General features: G+C 53.0%; 1 protein-coding gene and 1 long non-coding RNA gene across 5 annotated transcripts in view; one reads left to right on the top strand and one right to left on the bottom strand.

The window, feature by feature from the left end:
• The first annotated feature begins 1,500 nt into the window (after positions 1-1,500).
• LOC310904602 lies at positions 1,501-6,163 on the top strand. Its single transcript, XR_014588464.1, has 2 exons — positions 1,501-4,479; positions 5,483-6,163. It is a non-coding gene; the product is annotated as an uncharacterized lncRNA (long non-coding RNA).
• Positions 6,164-10,757: 4,594 nt separating this feature from the next.
• The window catches only part of IGDCC3 (immunoglobulin superfamily DCC subclass member 3), a 91,044-nt gene continuing 75,131 nt past the window's right edge, over positions 10,758-26,670 (bottom strand). For 3 of the 4 annotated variants that reach the window (XM_083849966.1, XM_083849967.1, XM_083849968.1), the window contains 7 exons: positions 22,543-22,790; positions 22,021-22,185; positions 16,765-16,953; positions 16,374-16,478; positions 14,815-14,953; positions 14,167-14,374; positions 10,758-14,057 (listed from right to left, as the gene is read on the bottom strand). In XM_083849966.1, coding sequence (XP_083706092.1) covers positions 13,893-14,057; positions 14,167-14,374; positions 14,815-14,953; positions 16,374-16,478; positions 16,765-16,953; positions 22,021-22,185; positions 22,543-22,790 — 1,219 coding nt within the window. In that variant the 3' untranslated portion in view covers positions 10,758-13,892. The remainder of the gene's footprint in view (positions 14,058-14,166; positions 14,375-14,814; positions 14,954-16,373; positions 16,479-16,764; positions 16,954-22,020; positions 22,186-22,542; positions 22,791-26,670) is intronic. The other variant, XR_014588604.1, reaches the window with a different exon arrangement.

Below are 26,670 nucleotides of genomic sequence, written 5' to 3'. Positions count from 1 at the left end.
TTGTAACCCTCTTGTGCCTCTGCTTCACCCTCTGCATCTCCCTACTCGCAGGGAAATCCGTGGTTGGGGACCCATTGAACAAACAGTGCAGTTTGCTGCTGCGCGGGGGGGGGCTCAGCGAGCAGCGCCAGCCAGGGTCAGGTGCCTGTTGCATGGAAAAGATGTAAAGAATTCGTTTTTCGGCGCTGAATCTGAGAACGTCGATGTGTTGGCTGGTTTCCCGTAGCAGGTTCGTGCCTCTCGGCTGACACACAGACTTCAAGGTGCAAAGAAACATTGGCGTAGCAGGAGCCTCTCAGACAACACTGCTATAAATACGCGTTGCATGTTTTTGGCAATCCCCGCTTGCTCTGCAAATGTAGGGTCTTTATGTCTTGAAGAAAGTTATGACAATAAAGGAAAAACAAATCCATCAGCCACAAGGGGAATTTGGAAATGTTTTTAAAAACCGTGCGTGGATTTGATGAGAAATATTGAGTGAGGTGTAAAAGTGAAATCTCTTCCTTTAGAAATCTGACAACTCCAGCAAAGTCAAATTGCTTCTCGAGGGATGCCAACAGGAAGATAGAGTCTAACAAAGTCTGGAATTTATAAAAAAAAAAAAAAGAAAAGAAAAAAAAGGAAATAAAATAGTCTACAGTGCCTTGGACTTCTTTTTTTTTTTCATTTTATTTACTGAGAGCCATTCAGCCACGAAGGACTCGAACCCCTGCTATGCAGGGCTGGCTGTGCTCACGCACCAGGGTCTCCCCACAGCCGTTTGCATCTCAGAAAGCAGCGAGGGTGATATGAGTTCCTTGGGGCCTTTCCCTGCCCTGCAGTTTGCTTTTGGCCTCCCTGGGGCTTTGGGAGGCAGGGATCCGCTTCCCCTTGGGTCGTCCTTGCAGAAGAGACACGCACCGAGGGCTCCTTCCAGCAGGGAGCCACCAGGTCCCAGCAGCCCAGGCTCCCCTGGGGCCATCAGCAATTTCCATCACTGCAATAAATATATATGTATAATATGTATATATGTATTTATTTATTTCACAATGGGTTTTAATGGGTTTTCCAATGGGTTTAATCCTGGAGGTTCGTTTGGCAGAGCCTGGGTCTCCAGCAATAACCCAGCCCAGGGGCAGGCAGCAGATGAAGCTGCTGCAGATATAAAGGTCACATCCTAAAGGCCAGCTCAAAATGTGCTTGTAGGGAATGACGGCTTATAAGTGCCCTGTTATCTAATTACTTGTGTCAGGCGGAGAAGCCTGGGCAGCAATTATTTTTAACCTAAATCACACGAACAACTACTGTAGGGGCTTTCCTGGTTCGCTTAATTATGATATTGGGGCAAAACCTGGAGCTTTGCGGGACAAATATCTGTCTGAAAGGGTTGGGTTTCGCTTCTCCGGAGTCTGAAGGTGGGGACGCTGCTTTCTTTTTTTCTTTTTTCCCCCCATTCTGAGAAAATTAAACCCGATGCATCGCTTTTCACTCAGTGCTGTGCCTTGCTTGTGGTGTGTTCAGTGTGGAGGGGGTCGGGGGAGCTGCCCCCATGTCCTTTGGATGTCAGGAGGGACGTCCATCATCCCAGGGCATAAAGGAAGCTATCGACCACGTACGATGAATTGGCTATGGGGTCATGGACGGAGGGTTGGCAGGCTCCTGCCTTCATCCCCGCTGCTGGGGAGGCACATCGGGGTTTGGGGAGTGGGGGGGCCCATGGTGAAATAAACTTTTCTTCCTGTTTTCCACCAGCGCAACGGCACTCAAAGGGATCTTTTCTTGGCAACGAGATGATGGTGAGCCTGATATTGCCGCCGTCGGAGCACGGCGGTGCGTGCCCTGCCGAGCCTGCCAAGCAGCGGCCGCGCGGTGTCACCCAGCGGTGCCAGGAGCTGCCCGCGGCGGGGCTGGGGACAAAGCCAGGAGGGAAGAGCGGCCACACAGCTCCCGGTCACGCCGCTCCAGAGCCCGCAGGAATTAGTGATGAGCAGCTCGTTAAATCTTTATAAAGCGCTGCGGTGCCGCCGGTCCCCACCGAGAGCCCTTCTGCAGGAGCCGCAGCTCCAAATGCTCCCCAGCATTTTTTTTTTCCCTCCCCCTCAATTTTTCCCGATATGAATATTCTGGAAGAAAAGCACATTGCTCCAAATGCGATTAAGCCGTTTGGAAGAGGATTACGGCGTTTTGGGGAATAACACCCTCTTATTCCAGAACGAGATCAGTCACACAGGGCTGAGCCTCCGGCCCCACGCCGAATGCGTGCCCACCGCACCCAGCACCACGCCTCGCGTCGCAGAAGCAGCAGCCACACATGAATTTATTTTATTTTTTTTTTTCATCCTCTGATATGTATTTATTATTGAAAATTAAAGGGTTTCCCAAATTTTGATTTCCAAGCCGGGACCAAACACAGCTTAGGCACAAGCAACGCATATTTATTTGCCGCTCGAGCAGGAAAAATATAATTTCTTTCCTTGTGTTTCTGTAATTTCTTTTCTGTGCATATGCAAATTGCCGGTTTATTTGTGCAAGATTTATGCAGCTAAATGATGGGGAATTATAGAGGCAATTCAGCACTTAGAAAGGAGAGAGACAATTGCTGCAATTTGCTTGTGCCACGCGCTAATTCCTTCAGAAAATGCTTTTGCTCATTTATTTGCACCAATTTCTGCACCCCTAAGCAAGCTTGGGAAATTTCCTGCGGGGTCAATGTAGAGCAAACGGCGGATATTTCTTCCTGCCTGTGCCGTCGCCTGCCCGTAATCCTTTATAGCAATTAGCGATGATAATGAAATGTAGCTGTGACTTCTCAGCGCTGGCTGGAGGAGCGCAGCCCGTGCCTGGGAATCGAGCACATTTTCTGGTCAAATCGGCCGTGCGAGCGCGCTGCTCGGGGAGCTTTAATCCACCTCTGCATCGCTGCGAGCTCAGCTCAGCGGGGGAAAAGCAGCGTCAGGAGCAGGATTTTTCCCTCTCCTGCCCCGGATTTTGTCACTGCTAAAAATGTCCTGCCGTGGGATGCTCACAGGTTTGGGGGCAGCAGCTCACCGTGCTCCCGCGAGCCCCTGAATGTCCTCGCAGGTGCAGCAAGATGCTGGTTTGCAAAGCAAAATCTGGGCATTTCCCAGGGTTTTTCCAGGCGTACCCATGGGTGAGGGCGAGCAGGGCAATGCCATGGGGTCGGGACCCATCCGGACACGGGATGGGGTCGGGACATGGGGCTGGAGGAGGCCTTGCTGTGGCTAAAAGCCACCAGACAGCTGGTGCCCAGCTCTCGGGGAAGGGGAAGTGATTTAGGTTCGGTCGTTACCAGAAAAACGTGTGCGGGGGACGGGGCAATGAGAAGAGCAGCCGTTTTCTATTAGGATAAGAGTAGGTCAGGTGTAGTTAAAACTGGGTAAATGGAGCAGGAAATGTGGCTGTATATTACTCACCCAAGATATATTGCACACATTAGCTTTGTTTGATCGGGTTATTCCGAGATCCCGCGCCCCGAGTGGTGTTTTAGGGTGGCCAAATCCTGGCTTTGTACTCTATTAAAATAAATATATTGCTAGTGTTTAATAAAGTCGCTGAGTTTAACCGTAACCAAAAGTCTGCACACGGGCCTTTCTGGAAGTCTGTGCCCGTAATGAATCCATGCCCACGACGTGCTTTTGAAGCTGGAAGGTGTGAGATTAATACCGTTTATACAGCAAAATAATTTATGAATATTCATTTAACGACGTTCCCGGCTTCCAGCGTGTTCCTGCTCTCGGGAGCGCTCGGGGTGTTTCACAGAGCTGCAGCCGGGCTGGGCTGAAACCCAGCTCTGAACACTGCCATTTTTTGCAAGGAGGATTAGGAAAATAATACACTTTTTTGGTTAAAAATCCACGTGCAGCCAGGATGGTGGGGCACGGAGTGGCTGCACACCGGACTGAAGTGCGGAGCTCCAGCAGGGCACGGGCTGCTGGCGGGGCCCAAATGGCGAAAATAATAAAATAAAAAAGACCAAACACCACGGGCAGAAGGTGCTAGTTTTGGGGGGAGCTGCTGTCGCCCCGGGGAGATGCCGGCGCGTCCCGCGCGCATTAATGAAACACTTTCGTTCCGGTTAGGACTTGAACGATGCTCATTGAAAATCAGGCTGCCATGGAAACCGGAGGTGTTGGGTCTTTGGGGAGCGCTGCCGGACGGAGGCGCGGCGAGGGGAGGGGAGGCATTTTGGCAAATCCTTGGCTTGCAGAGGGTTTTGGCAAAGTCCCCCCCGCGGGTGGACCCAGGGACAAACGCGGTTCCTGCACCTCCCGTCCCGCACGGCGCAGGGATGGAGGGGAGGAGGTGGCTGCGAAGCACTGCCACCCCCCAGCACTGCCACCGTGCCGCTTCCCAGCCCCGTCCCGTGACCAAATTTTGATTTTAATCATCTTTTCCTCATTGCACATGAGGCAGAAACGAGCGATACCCTCAGCGGAGGAACCGGGCGGATTCTCCGGTGGCTGATACCTCGCACACCAGGTGCGTGAGCCCGGGCAGTCATACCTGCAACCCTGCTTTTTCCCTTCCGTTTGTGCTTCGCTCGTGAGTGTTTTACTCCTCTGGGGCTCGGGTGTCACCTCTTGGAAGTACTGGTGGCGGGGCTGGCCAGAAGGTGACAGCTCTGCTTCATGACAGGCTTTGTGGGCAGAGCCGGTTCGTGTGCCGCGCTGAAAGAAACCCAAAGCCTCCCCGCGTCAGGGACCATTTCCCCAAAAGGCTTTTGAGCTCTCCCCAAAAAGCGCAGGTTAAAAAAAAAAAAAAAAGTGACTCGGAGCCTCTGCCGGTCACACACGCACCACATTTTGTCCCCCACATGCCCCCAGCGATGGCTGAAGGATGAGCACACGTGGACGGGTGCTGCTGCCTCCGAAAAGCAGCGCAGGGCCTGCCCCGAGCTGCCCCGGGCTCTCCCCGGCTCCGTGCTCTGCACCCTGAGCCCCAGCCCGAAATCACACAGCGCAAAAAGGCGCTATCAAAACCGGCGACTAAATATTTCTGATCTGGAGGGTTATTTTCTCTATAGGAAGTGCTTGGCTCCGTGCGTGGCTTGCCTCGTGTCCAGGTCTCCCCACACAGGTTTTTATGGGCACTGTGCCCTGGTAGCTGCTACTGCAGAGCCGCAGGGTCCCCACATCGCCCTGTTACAGCCCCTACAAAAACAACTTGAGGGTTAAAAAATAAAAAAGTCTCGAGGGCAGCATTGTTCGTGCTGGATAAAATTCTGTGAACAAAGCAATTGGCGTAATTTCACTTGCAAATCGAGCAGCGAAGCAAAATACCATTTATGAAACTGTAATTTATTCCTGGGAAATCAAGCACTTACAATGTCTGCTTGTCGCAGGTTAAGTTACAGAAAGGGAAAAAATAGATTAATGATGAACGTGACAACATTGCAGACTAAATCATCACAGCCAAAGCCTTTGAGAAGCTCGTACGCTCTCTGCACAAACTGGATTCCTTTTTTTTTTTTTTTTTCCGGCAGCACTAAAACTGTGATTGCTGGGGGATGGAGACGTCGGTGCTGCCGGGCCAGCAGCGGCTGGGAGCAAGGAGAGAGAGTGTCCTTGGCTCCATCCCGCTGGTGGCTTCATCCTCGAGCCTCTTGCCCAGCTCCTTGCCAAGGGATCACCTCCGTGGTGGGGACACCACCGGAGCCACCACCGGGGCGCCATACCCCGTTCCCAGCTCCCCCAGGGGAACCTCGGGAGATGCTCCACGACCTGGCCCATCGCAGGGGGTCTCCCGAGGGCTCCTTTCTGCCCTGGCTTTTGCGCCCCATCCCTCTTGGCCCTTCTCCTTCTGGCCAGGAGACTTCAGCAGGGGTGGGAGGAGAATGAGCGGTGGTGCCGGGTGCGCCAGGAGGGGCAGAGCTGCTGGAAGCCCGGCGCTGGGGATGAGGGTTGGCCTCATACACGGCTCCGGGGCCACCTGGGGCTGTGGATCCAGGCTGGAGACCACGCTCTGGGTGCACTCTGTACGTCTTTATTAAGGGACATACCAGGCACCAGTCCTAATCCCCTAATTCTGACTTCACGGACATCTCCTAAAGGTCTCACCCAAGCGCTGGATCCGCACCCCAAGCACTGGATCCCCACCTCTGCCACGGGAGGAAATTCCTGGTCTCAAAGCAAAAATTTGGATAAATAAATTAATTAAATGCCCTCAGACTGCAGGTGGTGACCGTGCTGTGACCGGTACCCGACACCCCGAGCAGGTCGGGGGCACCACGGGCTGGGGTTGGGGCTGGGTCCTGCCGACCCCATAGCACCGGCTGCGCGCATCCCGGTACCTGGGGCTACTGAGATCCAGCTTTTGGGGCTTTTGGTGGCCAGAGAGAATTGAACCCACCAGGCTTTGGGAGCAGGGCTGGACTTCTGGGATCGTAACACACACAAACACACACACGAGCAGCGATAAAACGGAGTTCGTGACCTGGGGAGCTATTGCTGGCTGTAATAGTGTGTCACGTATTAAGGGAGCATGTTTGAAACCACATTATATTATTAAAATTCATAGGAGTGATTTATAGGGGGGGTTTAAGAACAGCAGCTTGCCAATATAAATTGGCTTAGGAAAGTCAACTGTAATCCACACAGGTCCAAATAATGACATTTCCTCCAATACATCCAAAAAGCTGAAAAGCAGAAAATAATATCCAGGCTCCAGAGATAAGGCGAGTGCCCAAGGGAAAGAGGGCTCTGAAATATTCATGCGGTTGTAGATTGGATGTCGGAAACGGCCGTTCCCAGTGGCTATGTTTGGGGAGTGATGAATTTAGTTACTGTACCTTTATATTTATCGCTCGATAAACAAGACAAGCTCCTTTACAACTGCGAGCAAGACTAATTTGGCCATTTTAGCATGGAGGAAACGGCTTTCTGGACAGCGCAAGGTTTTGAGCAGGAGTCCCCTACAAGATCAGGAGAATTTTAACTCAGCCTGGTGGGAGGCAGCCAGCGGCAGAGGGCTGGGGGGGAGCCGTCCATAACGGGGCTGAAAACCCAAATTTGAGGACTCTGATGATTAAAAGCCAGCGGGGTGAGTGCCAGGACTCCTTGGCCATATGTGCTGTGGTCAGGGTGCCTGGACCCCAGTTTTGCCCTTTGTGGGAGCCCTGCGAGGTCAGGATCAGCCCTGCCTGTGTGGCACTGATGGAGATGTTCTGGCTCGTGGTTTTTAAAGATTATTTTTCGAGGCAGAGAACAGCGCTATAAAGGTTTTACAGCGGCTGTGCTGGAATTAAACGCGGATTCGTAAAAGTGTCAGCAAATGAAACCATAATGCCCGAGCTGTATTAGCGCTGAAATGACCTTTCGGATAGTTAGGAGTTTATGGGATATTATAAATTCTCCTTGTGCTGGCAGGGTTATACCCAGGGCATCGTTTCCAGCAGTACCCGAGGCAGGAACCCGCTGATCGGTGCCATTGGCCATGAGCTGGGGTCTGGGGGTGTTTCGGGACTGGGGTGATCCCAAAACACCCAGCCTGAGCATCCTGAGCGCTCCTGCAGCTGGAGAGCAGGTATCGGGTGGTCCCAGCAGCAGCAGTCAGAAGGAGATTCCTTTTATTTTATTTATTATGAATTTTGGACACTCAGGTAACTTTTTCTTGAGACTGCTAATAATCCCAACAGCCAGAAATCAAAGAGATTTAAAAGTATTGCTTGGCTTCTTTTTATTTCCTTACTTTCTAAGACTTTAGATTAATATCGTCAAGGCTTTTTTTATTGCTCTGAAGGCAGGGGAAGTCCTTTTTTAATGAAAGCTGAGAGCTTTATATAATACCTTGGCTCCAAAGCTGCGATTTGAAGCTCCGCATTTCACAGAACTTACAAGAAAATCCCTGGAGTTAACCAGCTCTGATCTTTCTTCACCTCTTGCTTTGCCACCGGGAAATAAACCCAGTTTTTATGCCCGTGTTTATTATGAAGTGTGTATTTAGCCCGTCTGTGCTGCAATTTACCCGTTCTGGGAGCTTCGGGGAGCTGTTCGAAGCGACACTTTTCACTCATCTGCTGACTGAAAGGCTCTTTAGGAAGGGCTGAAGGGGGCGGCAGGGTTGTGGTCATGTCCCCATTGGGGTCAGCTGAGTCCCCAAAACCCGCCGTGCTCCGCCCGCTGCCGGCTCCCTCCTTCTCCCCTGGGAGATTTGGAGGCTGAAAATGATGTTTTTCAGTGGGGTGGAGATCAGAGGAAGGGGCTCAAAGCTCTGCTGGGACAAGGACGGGACCGTGGTTAGCGGGACATCCTGGAGGTCTTCATCATCCAGCTCCAAAGCTGCGCTGCCTCCTCCTGTGCTCCGTTTCTCAGGCACATCCCCACTGCCCGATGCTGCAGCACACCTCCAAAAACGGTTAAAAAACCCAGCCCTCAGCCCTTAAAAACTGTGTTTTGGAAGCCTTTGGCTGGCGAGAGGAGCCAAATTCTCCAGCTCCCGAAATCCCGGTGCGCGGCGCGATTCCCACGCTGCGGCCATTCACGCGCTGCGGCAGGAACAAAGCATGGCTCAGGCTGAATAGTGGAGCTATTCTCGTTTATTCTAGCTTTATTTTTTCTTGTACAAGTAGCCACAGGCTAAAATCTAAACAGAGCAAACTACAAAAAAAAAAAACTTTAAATTTTTTTTTTTTCCTTTTTTATACAGATCTAACAATCGTAGGATCAGTGGGATTTCAAATATCATGACAGTTCAAAGTAAGAAAGGTAGAAAACAAACAGTAGAAAAGTGCTTTGCAATTTGGGTTTTTAACATTACTCTTAACGATGGATTTCCGAGGAGGACAAAGGTTTACCATCGTCTTTGTTATTCCTTTATGACAAACACAAAGATATCGCAAGTTCCTAGGATGTAACCGTGACCAAAGTCAAACCCCTCTTTTCTCCGTAAGACCTTGACCCAAAGCCCCATAAAACCCGGCCGTTCCCCAAACCACTGGGTTTTGCCCCGACCTTGGCACAAAATCCTGACGGTTGAACGCTGCTCACGGGGTAAACCCAGAGCTGCTGCCCTGACACCGACACCGTGGTGGATGCTCCTGCATAATTGTTTCTAGAGGTGAGGGCCAAAAGCTGCCCCAACCAAGTGCTTCCCATTTCCCCTTCCCTTTTTTTTAATTTGCTGGGGGAGGAAAATAAATTAGCCGGCATTGTGTTGCTAGATTGGATCTTTAACCTGCCTTCAGTGGCCCGGCATCGGGAGGGATACGTTTCCAAGTCCTGTTTGCACAGATGAAGTCAGTTGGTCGCTCCCCCCGTGCCACCACCGTTTGTTTTCGCAGGTTTTTAATTTCCTTTTTTCCCCATTTTCCCAGCCGGGACAGCCGCCAGGCGGCTTGGAGGGGGCTCGGCTCCCACAGCTGGTGGCCGAGGGGTCGGGGCTGTTGGACGGGCAGCGTGGACGGTGCAAAATGTTGGGGCACCAAGAGGTGGGGAATCCACGGCCAGCGCCGTCACACTGGTTAGGGGAGGGGTGGTGGAAATGTCTTTTAATTGATTCTCTAATTATCGTGGGTTCGTACACACCTAGACCAGGACCAAAGCCGTCGATGCAGTTAGGAGCATCCCGCTCGGCTTCTCAGCGTCCCTCGTTCTTTGTTGTGCACAAACCTGGGGCTGTGCTGCGTACAAATCACGGGTGGAAGCCTTAAAACCCCCAAACTGGTCCAGCACTTCAAGATTTCAGCGTCTTTACCAAATGAGGAAGAAGAAAGGTACGTTAGACAAATAAATACCTGAATCCAAGAGCGTTGAAAATACCCTGTCACAGCATAAAACTATTCCCTGTCCAACTAAACACAACGTGGATCCTATCCCTGAGGTAGCAGCCATCTCTGGGAAACTTGAGAGCTCCAAGAACAGGTTGTGCCCATTATGGGTTACCGAAAAAAATCAGCTTTTGGATACTTTGTTCCTTGCTGCAATTTCATCTCACCACAGCCAGAAAAGCGAGAGGGTTTTTGGATCTGCCCAGAAAAGGCAGCAGGGTTGGATTAGTGGAATTATTTGATTGGGAAAAAAATTACAGGACGCGATTCCTACCCAAAAACGGGGGTGGTTGCCAGCAGCTGGCTCGAGATCCAGCACCTGTGCATTATCCAGCAGTTTTGGCTTCAGATAAAACACTCTGATCCCCCCTAGAAAGAAAAGGGGGGAAAAAGAAATAAAAAAGCCGTCGAGCTTTCTCCTGAACACCGAGGGTGCGTGCTCCGGCCCTGGGGACAGGCGAGGATGAGCGGGGCTCGTCCCACAGCTCCTGGAAAAGCAAGAGCCCAGCCCGGCACATGGATGGAGAAACCTCTGATGACAAGAAAACGGGTAAGTGAATGGGTAAGACCCAAGGCGAGCATTTTGACACCTGGGAACCTCCACCCAAGCCACACAGGGACCTGCAGCCCTTGTCTGCCCAGCGACCACACAGAAACCCCACAATTTCAGGAAAAAGCAGGGCAACAGTTTGGCTGAATCAAGGACAGACATGAATCTCTGCCCCGACCTGAAATCAAACACAAGCTCTTTTTTTTTTTTTTTTCCTCCATCCCACTTTACAGATTAAAGCCCAGACACACTTCAGGTAACATTTTCCCAAGCTTTTTCCAGCACAGCTTTGCCTCCAGCCTGGCCCAGTTAATCACGGAGGCAAAATACCGAGAGTACGGCTGCCTGGCAGGCAGGTGGGCTAAAGCTGGAATGGGCTGTTTCAAGGGTTTTTTTTCCCAATTTTGCAGACTTGAGAGGTTTTAATAATTCAAGGAAGGTCGCATCCCCCTCCAGCCTCAGCCCTTCGGGGCTGCCCCGCCACCAACGCCTGCGGATCGGTCCCAGCGGTACGGATTGACAAGAGCGTAAAAGAAACCCCAAAAAGAGGAAAAGCTAAACGTCTAAAAATAGTCTTTAAAGATTCACATCCATCTTCAAGCGTCTCAAACCAACCCATAATCTGCATTGGTTTAAGCCATTACATTTCTGCATAATTATTAAAAAACAAAAAAAAAGGTCTACTCTCGACATACTATCGTATTTCAGCTAGTCAAATGGCACAGCATTTCCCTTTAATAAAAGGAAGTAGTGACAAATACTTGTTACTATTACAATATCACAATAATATGATATTAAATTAATAGCATGTTCACAGCTCCAGGGATTCTGAGCTGAAAGCTACTCTACATCATGTGTTCACTTTGGCAACAATACTTATCCGACGCGAGCTCCGGCGTTCCGCACAAAGACAACGGCACGAAACGTGTGGCGGGGCCGGGAGCAGGGCGGGAGGAGATTTGGGGTGCTGCGGTGCGGGGTCAGGACCCAGAATGGGGACATGGGGCTCAGCTCTGTCCCCGTCTTGATGCCTGGGGGCCAGGAGCGAGCTGAGCCTTTGGTCCTTGGCCAGACTTGGTGAAACCCGGACTCCGTGCCTTTGGCCAGTTGGGTTGGTCAACGGAGGGGATGTGAATCACAGCAAGAACTTCGGGTTGGGTGAAAAAAAGCTGACGGATCTGCAAAAATGAAACCCTCCTGGCCGTGAGCACCACAGGCTGGAGCCGTGGGTATCTCCTCCTCCCTTCTGCCCGTCCCTTGCCCCGCCGGTGCCCTTCGCACGCTGTCCCCAAGCCCAACATCACACGGGAGGCAATGTCCCCCAGGGCTGATGTGAGCAGGAACCGGCCCGGCGGAGGGGCTACGGGGGGGATTAATGCACAAATCTGACCTGGAAGCACAGAGTCCTGCTCACATCCAGCCCCCAGCCCAGCCCCAGGATGCAGCACATGGGACGTGACATTTTCCTTATCATCCTGTATATCGCATTATTTACATAATTAGCATCCCGTTGCCAAACATGACGGTGATGGGGGATGTTTCTGACACACGGGACCCTCCCACTGGTACCATTTAAAAAAATACAATTATCATTTCTTTTAAACTTAAACTAATTTCCTTTCCTGATTCCTTTCTTTGTAAATACGGCGACGTCTGATGTACCACCACCTCCACAAAGAGTTCGGACCTTCACATTTGTCCGGTTTTAACGAATCCACACCAGGGGGGGGAATTGTCTGCCTCTGCCTGGCGGACATCCCCGTCCCCTGTGCGTGTCCCCATCTCACCCCACGGATGTCATCGCTCACAGACCGACTCACGAGGCTTCGCCGGGCTGCTCCGTGCCAGGACAACCCCAAAGCGGCAGCAGGTTGGTGGGGGCCACGCACAAAACCTCTCTTTGGTGTCGGGAGCCCCTCTGCCCACCCCGGGTGTGGGTGGCTGCCGGCAGCCCCCAGCATCCTCCAGCGTTGGATCCTGTCCTGCATCGCCGCACAGGAGCTCCCCCTCACCTCGTCCTCCGTGGAGACGCAAGACCGGTGAAGCTGAGCCCATCCTTTGGCCATGCCCACCTGGGGATGAGCCCTGCCGGCTCGGAATATGCCAGAGGAGCTCAGCAGCATCTCAGCGGGGTTTGGAAGTGCTGGGTCACGGTTTCCACGAAGAGCTCCTGGCGGCAGGGTGGGCTTTGAAGGGACAAGATGGCAACGTTGGGGTTCCCAGCTCGCAGGGGTGCCTCGTGGTGCTCATGCCGGCACACGCCATAAACCGTCCTGGGGGAATCGGCCTTGAGAGCGGCAAGCTAACGGGGCAAGGGGTGCCCTGGGCCCGGCACAGAAGAGACCCGAGCACCCAGCCCAAACGCACCCAGGATGGGCCAAGGCAGCCATTTGGGGCTGGGAGCCTGGGTCCATCCCGCGAGAGCAACGGTGCCAGCGAGCTGCGGGGCACCAGCAGCCACGCATCCATCATGGCCCCAACAGTCTTTAAAGTAAAAACCAGGATACGAATCTCCACCCGGCGAAATCCCACCGTGCCTACAAGTAAAGCTCATACGACCAGCGAGGCGTTAGCGCAAGCGCTGCCGGACGCCAACCCGCCGCCTTGGCGTGTGGCCGGGTGGAGGAGGCAGGATTTGGGGTGGGGGGTGGGGGGGCGCACACACACGAATTTCTATCACGCTTGAGGTAGAACATTGCTTTCAAGGTTTGGAAGTGCTTTACACGGGAACGACGACAACAAAAACAACAACGCGGCAGGTACAGAGCGTGACTGCTGAGGTAGGACCAAGCTTGTACTGACCAAGTGCTCCGCTACTTGTTTCTGAACACGAAGGAAGACGCAGGCATTTCTGCTCCCCAGAAGACATTCATTCCGGTTGAGGTAGGTTCTGATTTCACTCGAGTTGTTTGTCCAAGTCTTTCAGTAGCCCTCAGGCAGGCCTCCTTTGACACACTCTTTTTTTTTTTTTTTAATCTTTTTTTTTCCATATTATATAGAGTCATTCAGCAAAAAAGTATCCTGAGAAATAGCAAAAGTGTACAAAATCATCATCAAATCCATGGAAAGACGGCCTTCCCAGGCCTCGATTTTTGGAGTCAAGTTCGAAGGGTTTCTCCGAATCCAGTCTTCTCAAAATAAAAAATAGATCCAAAAAGTAGTCCTAAAGCTGCTGAGTGGGAAGAAGTCTGTGATGCCAAGCGGACGAGGCTCCACTGTATCCCCAAAAATGTCAGGGACGGGAGAGTTTGCCAGACTCTGCCAAGGAGTCTTTTACTTAGCAGCAGCGGGAAAAATCAGTCGTGACCAGCCTTGATAAAGCCATCGTCGAAAGAAACGCACCAAGAGGCCTGAGACAGGTCGGAATGACAAACTTCACAGAGTTTCCAAAAGGCTGTATACACACACATATATATATATTTATATATATATATAAAAAAATAAAGCAAAACAAAAAAATAACAATCAGACCGTAGAAATCTTCAATTGACCTGAGATTGAGGAAATCATCGTAAAGACGTCGCCAGCCTCGGTTTTGGTTTCTGGTAGCTCCTACACGAGGGTTCGAGCCTTGGCAGGTTATCCTTCATGGGTGGGAATGGGGTGGGGGGCCGGAGCAGCGGGGCTGCCGCCGCAGGGGCTTTTTTGGGGAGGCTCTGGCTGCTCCTCGATGATGCTGAACTCGTCCAAGGGCAGCGTGGATATCTGCGTGTCGTCGTGGGCGGCAGGCGGGCTGCGAGATGGCTGGAAGTAGAGAAAGGGAAAATAATGCAGGGATGATGGCAGGTCACCGATGCTCTTAGACATGTTTGTGTTTTGTGGTGTGCCTCCAACCCCTCGCCACTGGACTTACCGTTGTTCCCTTGTCCTGCTGCTCCTGGCAGGGTGCCGCTGGGAATAACCTCTCCAGCTCGTTCATATCCAGCTGCTTCCCGTTCAAGTCCCGCTCGTCCCTGTCCCTGCGAGCGGCCCCGTTCAGAACGAGCCCCGTGGCGCTCCTCTGGCTCCTCGGGATCTGCGGGGTCGACAGCTGCTCCTGCACGTTTTTACACATCAGCAGCCTGAAAAATAACGAGGCGTAGCCTGAGGGTGAGCAAAGCTGGTGCCTCTCCTCCTTTCCTTCCCCCAAGCCTGAATCTGCCTTATTTCTCTGCTGCCCTCCTTCATTCCTTAAATCCTTCCGAAGAAGTTATGTTTCTTCCACTCGCTGCAGAAGGGCTTTTGGTTTACAGGGAGGATCAGGGCTGGCCAGAGCAGGAATATTGATGTTCCCGGGAAGTACCAGCTCCCTTGGTGGGGACCGGAGCTGATGGGGTCTCTTATGTGTGTGTTCGGAGAAGTCTGTGGGGTCTGCATGCCTGGGAGGAAGGCAGGGACTGTGGTGCGAACAGCACCTGTGTGGTGGCATTCCCAGGAGCTGGGAATTGCACGTTATGGGATGTGCGTGGAAAACAGCCTGTCATAGGGAGCCCCCAACCCTGCCATGGTGAGCAGCTCCTACCTTCCTCTGTACCCAAACATGAGGAAAAGGACGCAGAATATGATGCACGTGACGCCAATGTGGATGCCAATGATGATACCAGTCGTGGAGGTTTTATTGTTCTGCTCGTCCTTCATGCAGTCACAAGGGGGGTTCAGCGCTGCCAGAAGAAGGGGAGAGAGGGGGGCGTCAGCGGTGCTGGTTTCCTGCTGCTTGTCCACCTTTGGGGCTTGGTGGGAACAGACTGCATCTTGCCACGGGGCAATGGCTCAGTGCTGGCTCACTGCTACAGCCCCTGAGGAAAAGCTGGACCCCAGGCAGGGCTTGGAGCTGTGTCTAAGGCTGAGGAGAGCAGGGCGGTGGGCCAGGAGGGCTCACTGCACTGCGGGGCCACTGCCTGCCAAAGGGCCCCCCTGCTCCTGGTACCCCATGGAGGCAGCCAGAGCAAGCATGAGACTGTAAGGTCGGCGGAGAGGCAGCCCCACCACCCAGGCTGCTGGTATCAGACACAATCAGTGAACAAAAAGGACTCTAAGGTCAGTTTTTGCAAAGCCCAAAGCAGCAGCTTGAGCAGGCTGGGTGCGGAGCAGCACCATGCCATCACGCCCTGAGCTGACCCGAGCAGTGCTGTGCTCGTGCCCTGCAAGAGGGCTCAAAACAGCCCCAGTGCTGCTCTCCCAAACAGCCCAGCTCTGCTCAGCTCTCTCCCGGCACCAGCACAGGTTGAAGCCCATCCCTGAGACAAGCAGTTTGCTTCGAAGGCTGAGCCTCCCTCTCCTGCGAGGCAGGAGGTGCCGGTGAGCGCGGCAGCTGCCAACCAGAGGAGTATTTACTGCAACGCAGATAGAGCAGCAATAACTGTCTTGGAGATATTCCCTCTGGAAGGCTTTAAAGGACTCCGAGAGCAGCAGGATGTTTTTTACACATAGATGAATATGCAAGGTGTGATCGGTTAGAGATTCCCTCTAGAGATTTACTCTCTCCTGCCTCGTAATGTAACGTTTGTGCGCTGCAGCCCCTCTCCTTCCCAAAGCCACACGGCCTCTCTCCTCATCACCAGTGAAACTCAGAAGAGGAGCTTCTGAGAGATTCCAAGAGAGCTCCAGAAGAGCAAAGATCTCGGTGCACCACATCTCACCTGAGTACAGCAGCTCTTAGCTAACGTTTGCAGTCTTGTTGATTTTCACTGCCTCGCTTCTGGCTCAAGTTTGGGGGACAAAACTGGCAATTGTGGGAGCATTGGGCTCGTCCTCTCCCCCACGGTGAAAAAGGCACAGGGCTGAACTGTGCTGCAAAGAGGTGTTGGCTTGCTAAGGCTAACGAGGGGCAACTGGGATGGAGCGCACCATCATTGGCAGCAGTGCACGCCTCGCCTCGACAAGGGAGCTGTGCGGCCTCGTGGCAAGGAAGCCACCCTTCCAACCCCACGCAGCTTCACCTCGTCGTTATTTGTGATGCTGAAAATAAAGGGACTGAAAGCGATGGTGTCTGATGTCTGGTGCGCTGTCGGAGTCACACCTTGCCGCTCTCCTCCAAATCAGTTCTCAAGACCCACCACCGAGAACGATGGCCCGTCTTACCCGTCCTCTCCACGGTTTCCCTCAAGGACACGAAGCGGACAGTTGAATTTCCATCCCCGTGCTGGTTATAGGCGAGGAGTTTGACTTCGTACACCACCGACGCATCTGTTTTGAGACATAAGAAGGGTATTTCAGCCTTGATCATTAGCGTTATCTCCCCAGGGTGGCAGGTGTTTAGGAACCACGCCTAACCAAACACACAAGACGCTGCTAACAAGTCACAAAGGCAAGCTCGCACCACCTCTGTGATGTGTAAAAACCTCTCTTTTGGGTGGGAAAGCACCCAAAAACCTGGGGGAGAGCTGCAGCATCCCCTGGTTAGGGGCTGAGCAACACAGCCGAGCTCCGCGGGGTCGGGAGGCGACAGGGATGAAGCTGTCACGGGACTCACCCAGGTGGGTAATGTTGTACGCCGTTATGTTGCTGGCCAGTAGCACTGGACCCGTGTACTGGGAGAGGTGGACTTTGCGGTAGTAGAGCTTGAAGCCTTCGTGCTGGCCCAGTTTGATGGAGGGCTCCCACGTGGCCTGGACAGCAGTGCTGTTAATGACCTTAATGAAGAGGGACGGCATGGCTGGGACTGAAACAGAGAGAGAAAGACGGCGGGTTGCACGTGCTGTTCAGCCTGCAGGAGGAGAAATTCCCCACCAGCACTTCCCTGCAGTCGCTGCACCAAAAAATGTGCTAGGTGAGTTTGAGAAAATCAGATTAGACCAGATCCTGCTTTAACAGCTTTGAATTTCTTCAGGGAGCTGTGTGAGTTTCCAAGGGTTTCCTAGGCTCCACTCAGCAAGCAAAGAGGCTACTTTTACACTCGGGTTGCAATTTGATGCTCGGCCCCCTCGGGTCAGGGCAGGAATGCAGCCACTTTGGAATTGCATTCCCAAATTCCACTTCTCTGCCCTCGCCTCGAGGGCAGCGAGGACCTTTCAGAGTGATTAATCCCTGCGGGAGGAAGGAACCAGAAGGGATGGAGCCGGAGACATCCGTCTTGAAAAGCAGTCGGTGAAATATGCCACTGCCCGGCTGAGCGCGCGAGGTTCCTGCGGGGGCTTGCAGGGTGTTTGGGAGCTTGCTCTCCCATCAGCTTTCGGAGGGCGGTTTGTGATTCTGTGCTGGGGACCGAGGAGAGAACTGCGACATCTTCAGCAACAGCCCTAACTACCTGAGCAGCCTGAGGTCACTGCGGCGCTGCCCGTTTCGGCAGGCAGGCACTTACCTGGCCTTAGGGGCGCCCGGGGATTTAGCTGGGAAGGTGTCCCTGCTGCTGCCCGGTGTCACCGAGGCCTGATTCAAAGGACGACCTCAGCTACGGTCAGTGCCAGCCCAGTCAACACCCCAATATCCTGCCCTCGTTCTCGGGGTGTACAGCAGCAAGGCGGCAGTGCCACTTTGTCCATAGCTCCCCGAAGAGCTGCCCGACCCCGTCCTGCCCCCTCAGCCTGGGCTGAGAGGCAAAGCTTTGCAAACCAGAGCCACTTTTCTTCTGATTCAAATACATGTCTTTCCCAAAGCTGGTTCTGCACAAAACGCTGCCACAGAGCACCATGCAGAGCAGTGGCAGGCAGGACCACGTTCCCCCCCGAGCATCTTCCTTCCCCTCGCCCTCCCTTTCTCGCACACTGAGCACATCAGCGCAGAGCTGTGTCTCAGCAGGACCTCTCACTGATGATTTTTTCACTTCATTTCCACCAAACACCCCCGGGCCAGATGTTCCCATCAGTTCCTGAGCCTTTTGCACCATTCGGAAGGCGGATGGCACCAGGCGCTGCGGGGTCTGCCTTCAGGGACTCTGCTCCTGCTCGGGTTTTTGGGCACTGCTGCCCTAGGCAGTGAGCTTGACTAAACCCAGCAGGAAAAGCACGGAGCAGAACAACAGCTCCGCTTCTCCAACAGCCTCTGGCCGAGAGAAGGCTTTGAGGCAGAGCTATTTTCCAGTCCCAAATGATTATACGCTCAGAATAGCCCAAGTACAAGGACTGCTGGGCTTGCACTGCACCGATGCTGCTTTTTGTCTTGTTTTCCCCACTGGGTCTCTAAATGATGAGCAGCGAAAACCTGGCCTCGACGCTGTCCTTTGGCACAGAGTTCAGCACAGCCATTTAGTGAGCGATGTTGAAAAGCTGCTGAAATGTGGTTGTGTCAATCTAAAACTGACAAGAGCTAAAAAGGGCACTTCCTCGATTTAACAGCAAAGTCAAAGCGGCACAGCACGATGGTTGGCCTTCTCCCAGGCACTGGGAGCCCCCACAGGATTTAGGGGAAGGAAAGACATCTCTCCTGGTGAGCAGGAGGGTCCGGGCAAGCTCTTCCCAAAGAGATGCCCTCCTTCTCCAAGCCTTGGCGGGCTGCAGGGGCTTTTCCTGATGCTCTCCGAATAAGCATCAGGAGAGGAACAAGTCCCTGCTGGCTGGTGAGCTTCTGCATGTGAACGCAGAAGGAAAAGAGCGGTGAGCGTCTGTCCTTGTTTAGGTTAGCGAGATCCCACCCTGCCTGAGTGCTGCCAACAGGAAAAAAGGGGCAGGAGTATTTCCTCTAGCTAGGATTTATTCCGACGTGCTTTTCATTGATGGGAAGGCTGCGCTTAGCCACTTCTAGCTGGCAAAACACAGAGCAATTTCTATTTATACCAGAGCGTACCATTCTTCCCAAGTCTGCATACTTTTTTAATCCAATAGAATAATACATTTATTTTTTTTCTCCCAATTCCCCAGTTCCCATTAGGGCAAAATTAGGAATTGTCTGGATCACCCCTCTGAGAAGTGGGCCCCTTGCTTAGAGCGTCGTTTTCTGAATCATCAGTGCAAACGCCACGGAAAGGGAGATCGCATCATCCCATGGACAAAGAAACACTAACGTGGGCCATCCTGATTTGTGAAGAGTCGGCTTTATTTTACGGTTGCAGAGCCTTACATTTAATAAAAACCACAAGAATATCTCTCCTTCAAAGTATGAAATATATAGTATTTATTCAAACTCTGAGTATATATATATATGTATAATATTGATTATATGTAGGCACTTGTAGAATGCATGTGCTGTTTATAATGTTATTACACAAGTAAGTGTATACAGGTGGAGTATATCTGTGTGTGCATAAATATATGTACACACACGAGTGTATATGTGCTTCACAGAAGTATATATAAAACATAGTATGCATCTAATATAAGGCACCTCCCTCATGCTAAGGGCTGGGACACTTGTTTTCCTCTTCCGTGCTGTTTGGAATTTTCCCCAGGTCATTTCAACTTTCTTCTTGAAGGCGTCTTTAGCCGAAGGAGACTAAAGGAACAGTCTTCATCCTAGAGAAATGTCAAAAAGTCCTGGAGAAAACCCTAAAAAGCATTAAAAGACAAGAACAGGAGCGTGTGCTGCTTAGTGAAGCGGATATACTTTGAGATTAAAAATACCACAGCATTCGTGAAACGGCGGAAAGGAGCCCCGAGCCGGGCACACAAGCTCACAGAGAAGCATTCGGTTTTCAAAGCGAGGCAGTCAAGGGGTTTTACACAGAGAGTGCTCCCCGCCTACCCGGAGCAACCCCTGCAGGACCCTTGGGACCCTGCTCCTAGCCAGTCCTGGGGAAAGGAGAACGACAGGGAGGAGATGAGAAGACCTTTCTAGCGAGAGACGTTTAAGGAAGACGAGGTTAACTTGCTTGGTTTCCCTATGGCATCTTGCCTTCTTTTCATCCAAAATTATCACTGGCCACAAAAGAACGAGCACCACACTTTCAGCCAAGTGCACTCTCAGGATATTACTAGTCCTGAAAAGAAAAGCTGACCACCAAAGGCAGGAGCAGCCCTGCTCCCGAGGCCCACACCTCCATAACATGGCAATTACGAGGTAATTCAGACCCATCCCCTGCTGCCAGCACCTTTGCAGGAACTCCAACAAATGCTGCCCAGGCTCTGCAGAGCCGAGCCATCCTCGGCAGCCCGAATCAGCCCCCACGTCCCTTCCAGGCAAAGCAGCACACAGCAGCGCTGCGGCATGTGGGGCTCTGTTTGACCGCACGGATTCACAAGCTCCCCTAAGACAAAGGCTTGCATCCCCCTCGTGTGCCTCAGGAAGGCACGGGGCAAAACGGCTTGGCTGTGCGTGAAAAGAGCCGTATCTGCAAAGAAACCTTAATTTGGTGGCAAAAGCTGCTGGTCCCTGGCTCCCTGACCTGCTTTCAGCTCTACGTGCAACCAGGAAAGCAAAGCAAACAAGGAAAGCCCCCTGCACTCTGCCTGCCTAAGAATCAAGCCAGAACTGGGCTTTGGAATCTCTTGTTATTTCCCTAGGATGCAAATCCAAGCTGGGTTGAGCGATCTCAACCAGGACAATCTGTCCATCCTGCACATGTAGCTAATTGCTGAAGCTTCGTTACACAGAACAAAACCTTAAAGGCTAGTAGAGCAGGACAACGAGGCCTTAAAATTTCAGCGAGACAGGAAATTTATGATCCCATTACCAGATACTTAACTATTCCTGTCGTGATTGAAGGTAATAATGACCAAAAGTCCTATCTTGCTTGACCCAAATTCCTGCAGAAACACCAGACCCTATGAAGCATGGCTGGCTTTTAGCTCCAGTAGCTGAACTCAGAGTGTCGGGTCAAGGAGTTTCAAGTTTTAGCTTAGTGAATCCCTCTGCCTCTAAATTGGAAGGAAAAACAAACTCAAAGGGTGACTGATTCCCTGTAGAGTACCAAGGAAATAAACTCTCAGGGCAAGGATTTATTGGCGTTGTTGCATCAATGCTGTAGTAACATCTGCAGCAGCTGAAGATGGAAGGAGGGCTGGATCCCCCACCTGGAAGCCAGTGCACTCTTAATCCTAAATCACATCCTCATGCCCTCTCTGCTGCAAATTCCTAATTACTGAGTGTTTATGAGAATAATGCAACCCTCCTAGGAAATTACTCTCAGTAAGTGAGACGAGACAGGATTCAGAGGTGCTGGAGAGGCACACGAGATGAGGAAAATGTTCCTGCGATGCCACTGCCAGATGGATGATGTTTGACAAATAATGCTGGGACTGTGGTTTGCAGGCAAGTGCCCTGCGTCAGAGCACCCACCTTCTTACTGGGGACGCAAACTGGTAGCCACGTCTGGGAGGCCAAGGCAGGGAAAAGCCTTGGAGAACACTGTAACTTCCCACTGAAACAGGGCTGCTCCAAGGCAGGGACTTGGGGGTCTGGACGGCTCAGCTCGGTGTTTTTTTCCTCCAGGGTAGAGCAGAACAAAATACAAAATCAGAAAGATGTGGCACCTATCAAGTAAGAACTGTAAGTACCAGAGCTGCTGGAGAATGCTGAGACATTTCTTGAACAGGAAATCTGCACTTAGCAAGCAGTTTAGGAAAAGCCCACAGCAGCTGCAATACACGACCAGACGGCGGAAAAGGATCGACTTGCACTCACAACAACACAAGCTGTGAGAGGTAACGCCGCGTTTAAGGCCATCAGGCGATCCCCGTGTAACGGTACAAGTGAGCTTTACACAAGAACCCAGGGTATGAGGAGGAGTGGGAACAAGGAGCTGCGACAACACAGGCTGTGGGCCAAGGCACTCAGAGAAGGTATCGGGGTGACTGGCGCCGCTGCTACGCACAGCAGGATTTAGCATCTGATGGCCCACGTGCAAAGCGTTCCTTACCTTCTCCCAGCGTGCTCACCACTGTGACTTCTGAGGCCTTGCTGGCACCGCGGGAGGTGTAAGCCTTTATGTAGAAGCTATAGCTGGTCGAGGGCTCTAAATCGGTCACCAGCTGCTGGAAGGTGCTCTTGCTGACAGCCTCCTGGTACTCCATCTCCACGGGATCTGAAGTGGGAAGAAAGAACAGAGCTGTGTTAGGCTTTGCAAGAGCTAAAGGGACTAAACGGATGCTGCAAGCAGCAACTTTGGTCCCTAACGTGGATCTGTACCTGCCCAAACCCTTTTCTGCTTACATTTCTGTGTGCTTTGCCAGAGACCTACGTGAGCAGCAAGATTTGACCGTGCAGCTTCACTCTCCCCATTTTTTTGGTGTTTATATCACCGTTACTGCCTCATCTCTGTCTTTCAGAAACATGGGGGTGATGGAGGACATGGCAGCACCGTCTATGGCAGTGCAGGCCTGCCTTACCTACTGGGCCTCATGGCTCAATTCTGCCAAGGCCGGGGAAGGTGGAGACGTACCTGCAGCTTTCCGAATGTGCAGCACGTAGCCGATGATCTCCTTGGTGTTCTGGAGGGGCTCCTTCCACGACACCTGGATGGTGGTTGCAGACACCGTCTCGGCCTTCACGGCCTGCGGAGGCCCGGGCAGCCCGTCCGCCCACAGCACCGTCAGGCGGGCGCTGGCCTGCGTGGAGCCGGCGCTGTTCTCGGCGATGCACTGGTAGATGGCCTCGTCCGCCTGGTTGATCCCGTAGATGGAGAGGGTGCTGCGTGGGGACACGAGAGGGACAAGCATCACACTGAGCGCTCTCCAGCACAAGTCCCCCCCTCCAGCCGAGGCTGCGAGGGCAGGGCATCCAACAAGCCTCCATTTCCAGGGCCACGCACGCTGTGACCCCAGGAAGCTGCAGGGTGGTTTTTGGGGAAATAAAAGCTCAGGAGGTGGATGTGGCATTTCCCGGACCTCAGGAGGGGCAGATTATCTCCGTCCTGAACCCCAGGATTGCACTTGGGATGCGAGTACGGAGGGACAAGCAGACCCCATGCACATGTGGGCACCTCACACCTTGCTGAGCTGCATGGCCCTCTGGTGATTGCTGGGCAACTTCAGGGCCAGCCCCGGATCTTTAAAACAACAGCAGCAAGCATTGACTCAGAAATAAATGTGCAGCACGTTGGCGCTATCTTGCCATTCAGTGTGCAAAACAGCTTGTCTTAAGAACATTTATTTACAAACAGAGACCCATCAGCAAAAGCTCTGCTCTCTCCAGGGCTTGCTCTCTTCCTGAAATCAAGCCTGGAACAAAACGATTCAATTTGTGAGTATTCAGCAGGCACAAGACCCCATAAATAAAAACCCAGCGCATCTCCTGTCCAAGACATAGGGCTGGGGGAAGTCTCCCCGCACTGTTTCCAGCCTTTAGTGCTGGAGATGTTGTACCAGCCTTAAGGCAGGAGCTCAGGAAGGTAACGATAAAATAGGCTTATGATGCTCTTAGTCCCGTTCGGATGTTCTTACACCTCTGCTGATGTGAGGGGTGCTTCACGGCTTTTGGGGAGTCATCACCAAAGCTGCCCTTTATGCAGATGAAACATGGGAGGTGGAGATGATAACTAACTTGCCACTGCCTGCCTGTACGGCAGAATGAATGCTTCTTCTAATTGCGGCAAAATATTGGGCTCCCTGCATTAAAATTTATTATTGCTGTTGATTTAACATTTGTATTCCTGCCTTGCAAATTATCAGGGCCATGGTGAGCGAACAAATGTTTAACAGCCATCTATTTATGTCCTGGCCCTTTGTTTCCTTGGTAACATTGTAAATGGAATATCAAATGTGATGTTTTCAGCTGATATGGTGATTTTAGAGAATCAGCCCTAAGCCCCGATAGCCACAGGCTCCACGGATCTGAATAAATGGGAGGAGAAAGCCGGAGCCGGGAGGGGGCGGCGGGAGGAGAGACCCGATGCTCAAGTGTGCCAGCAAAGCCCGACTCCTGCGAGGGCAGACGGCAGGAGGCAGAAGGATTATAAAGTCCAAAAGCTGCACTCGCAGCCCTGCACGAAGCAGATGTGAGCAGGGAGTGGTGGCGTTTCCTCCCGCGCCGTCAAAGCCGCGATTATTTTCGCGCAGCCGCTGCGCATCTGGGCACCAGGAGCAGCCAGGCTGGGCTGGCACGCACGTCGAGAGCAGCCTCAAGTTTCCCAGGCACAAAGCTGCCCAGGAACAATGAGGAGCACTTAAACCCCGCTGCCTCCAAGAGCGTATTTGTTTGCTTTGAGTTTAAAACAGTGACAGGAGGGGAGAGGGGAGCCTGTTTGGGAAGCGGTGGCCACTGGCACCCGGAGCCGGGCATCCCAGCTGCCTCTCTGCAGAGGTCCCAGCGGGGTGGTGGCACTTACACACCAGGTCCATGAAAACAAGGCCTTTCTCTCCCTGCCGGGCCCTCTAACACACACAGGCAGAGCTCTACAAGCTGCAAGCCCCGGCGTGAGCTCTGAAACCTGCTGGCAGCAGCCAGGAGGAGGGCAGGGGCTGCCGGTGAATTACAGGCACCCCAGTGGCACCCCAGTGGCACCCCAGCTGGTGCCTCTCCACCCGAATTATCGACAAAATTCCCCCCTGTGCAGCACCCCTGGGATGCAGAGGACGCGGCACGGCGTGGTCCCCAGCTCTCCCAGGTTTGGCCGCTTTTTGCTTTTTGCCTTTTTTTTTTTTTTTAAGGAAGCTCAAACAAAAGGGAAATATGTAGTTGCCGCGCGAGGAGGCGCAGAGCGTCTCCGCGCGTCAACCATCTGAAATATGCGGCGTCCTTTTCTTCCTTCCCGTCAAGGGGAAAAAAAATCTGTCACTTCGGGACATCTGCTGTTGGGAAACTTTCCCGCGAGTGCCAGACTGGCAGCGCCGCGAGCACGTCGGGCGCGGCGAGATGCCAGAAGGCTTTCTGCTGGTCACCAAAGGCGCTCGGCGAGCCGAGGGCTCCGTCACGGCTCCGCACAATGCCCTGACAGGCAGTGATGGAAGTGGGGAGAGGAGCTGCTGCACGTTCACACCCGGCCGAGCCGCGGCACGGAGGGAAACGGGAGGCAGCTCGAAAGCCGCCTATTCCCAAGCTGTCTCGCAGCTCGGAGGCAATCAAGATGACTGATCTGGCTCGGGTCAGGGGTCCGGGCCGCTGACCGGAGATCGGCTTTCCAAAGGCTACTCTGAAAAAAAAAAAAAAAAAAAAAAAGTCTGAGAACTGAAGGCGGCCTCTTCATCGATTCGGCAGCACAAAGGAGAAGAGGGGCCCATCTGGAAGGACAGCAGCGTGCGCGCGCACAGGCGCACAAAGGAGGGAGTGTGATGAAATTAATGCGGAGCAGGCTGCCGCTAGCGCTCAGCCCCTCTGCAGTGGCGGTGGCTACGGAAATGCGCTGGGGCCGCACGCAGACGCCCAGCACCAGCATCCCGGCACCGTTCCCTGCTCTGCCTCAATTCCTTACGGGCTGCCAGCCGCTGGCACGCTACAAAGGGGCTTTTCCCCTTGGTGCTGTGCCCTGGCAGCCTTGCAGAAGTGCCCTGCCTATGGAGGTTGCCTTGGTCCAGGCTGAGAATAGGGTGCAAGGCGTGAAGGGTGACACTCACCGGCCCAGAGGGACACTGCAGATCGTCCCCAGCCCTCCCTAAGCGTGTCCTTACGTCTCCAAAAATTAAATACCATACAGAGCTTCCTAGCCCAAACTGAAATTCCCTGGACTGCGTTACACAGGAGAACAATCCCTTCCCACGTCGACAGGTTTATGTTTAGCAGGTCCTGCAGCACGCCAGCCAGGGGCGCAGCCCGGCTCTGCGGTTACAGACTCACCCCGGTGGGGTCCCTGGAGGGATGCTGCCGGCCCCAGCGGGGTGCATGGCGCTGCAGGAACCATCCCAGCCATCCGCCTGCCCCGTGCTGGCTGCAAAGCCCTGCAAAGCTGGTCAGAGATGCTGCTCCTTCTTGCACCTCTGGGAAGGGACAGCATCTGGCAGGACGGGGATTTGTCTTACAGCATCTTTTCTGCAAAACGGGATGAGCTGGCTGCCACTCGATCTGTTTTCATGAATCAAGACTGCAATCACAGACGTAGCTGAATCCTGTCCCGGCAGAAAGCAGGAAAGCTTTTACACCCACAGGACCGCAGGGGAGCACAGAACACCTCGGGAAGAGCTCCTGGAAAGGAGGGGAGATCCCTGCTTTGGTTGTGACAGCACGGACAGCTGGCAGAGCTCTGCTGCAAAGTGGAAAGCCCTCAGAGCTTTCTTCCATCAATGGCCACCGGCGTTGGAGAGAAAAAGGACCCAACCTAACCCTGGGGAGGCTGAGCTTGGGCTGCCCCATGAGAGGCTCCGTCCTGCCTCGAAGCTCCTCTGTAAGGACCCGCGCTCGCTGCGGGAGGCAGGGCCAGGCGGCTGCCCCGCTGCTCGCGCCGAGACCCTCCCTGCGAAGGCGATCAGGAGCCCGCGCAGCCTCCCCACGCGTCTTCCCCACAAAGTCAAACCCATAAATTATGCTTAAATCAGGAGCAGCTGGTTCACATCCCGGTCCTCCGCGCACTTATTTGTCATGCTTCTGGGAACTGAGCTGGGATTTTCTATGCGGTGCCCTGCCAGAACCACCAAAGGTC

Source organism: Anser anser, assembly GCF_964211835.1.
Source record: "Anser anser genome assembly, chromosome: 10".
NCBI classification, from domain to species: Eukaryota; Metazoa; Chordata; class Aves; order Anseriformes; family Anatidae; genus Anser; species Anser anser.
Note: the sequence above shows the minus strand (reverse complement) of the source record. Positions and strands in the feature narration are given on the sequence as shown.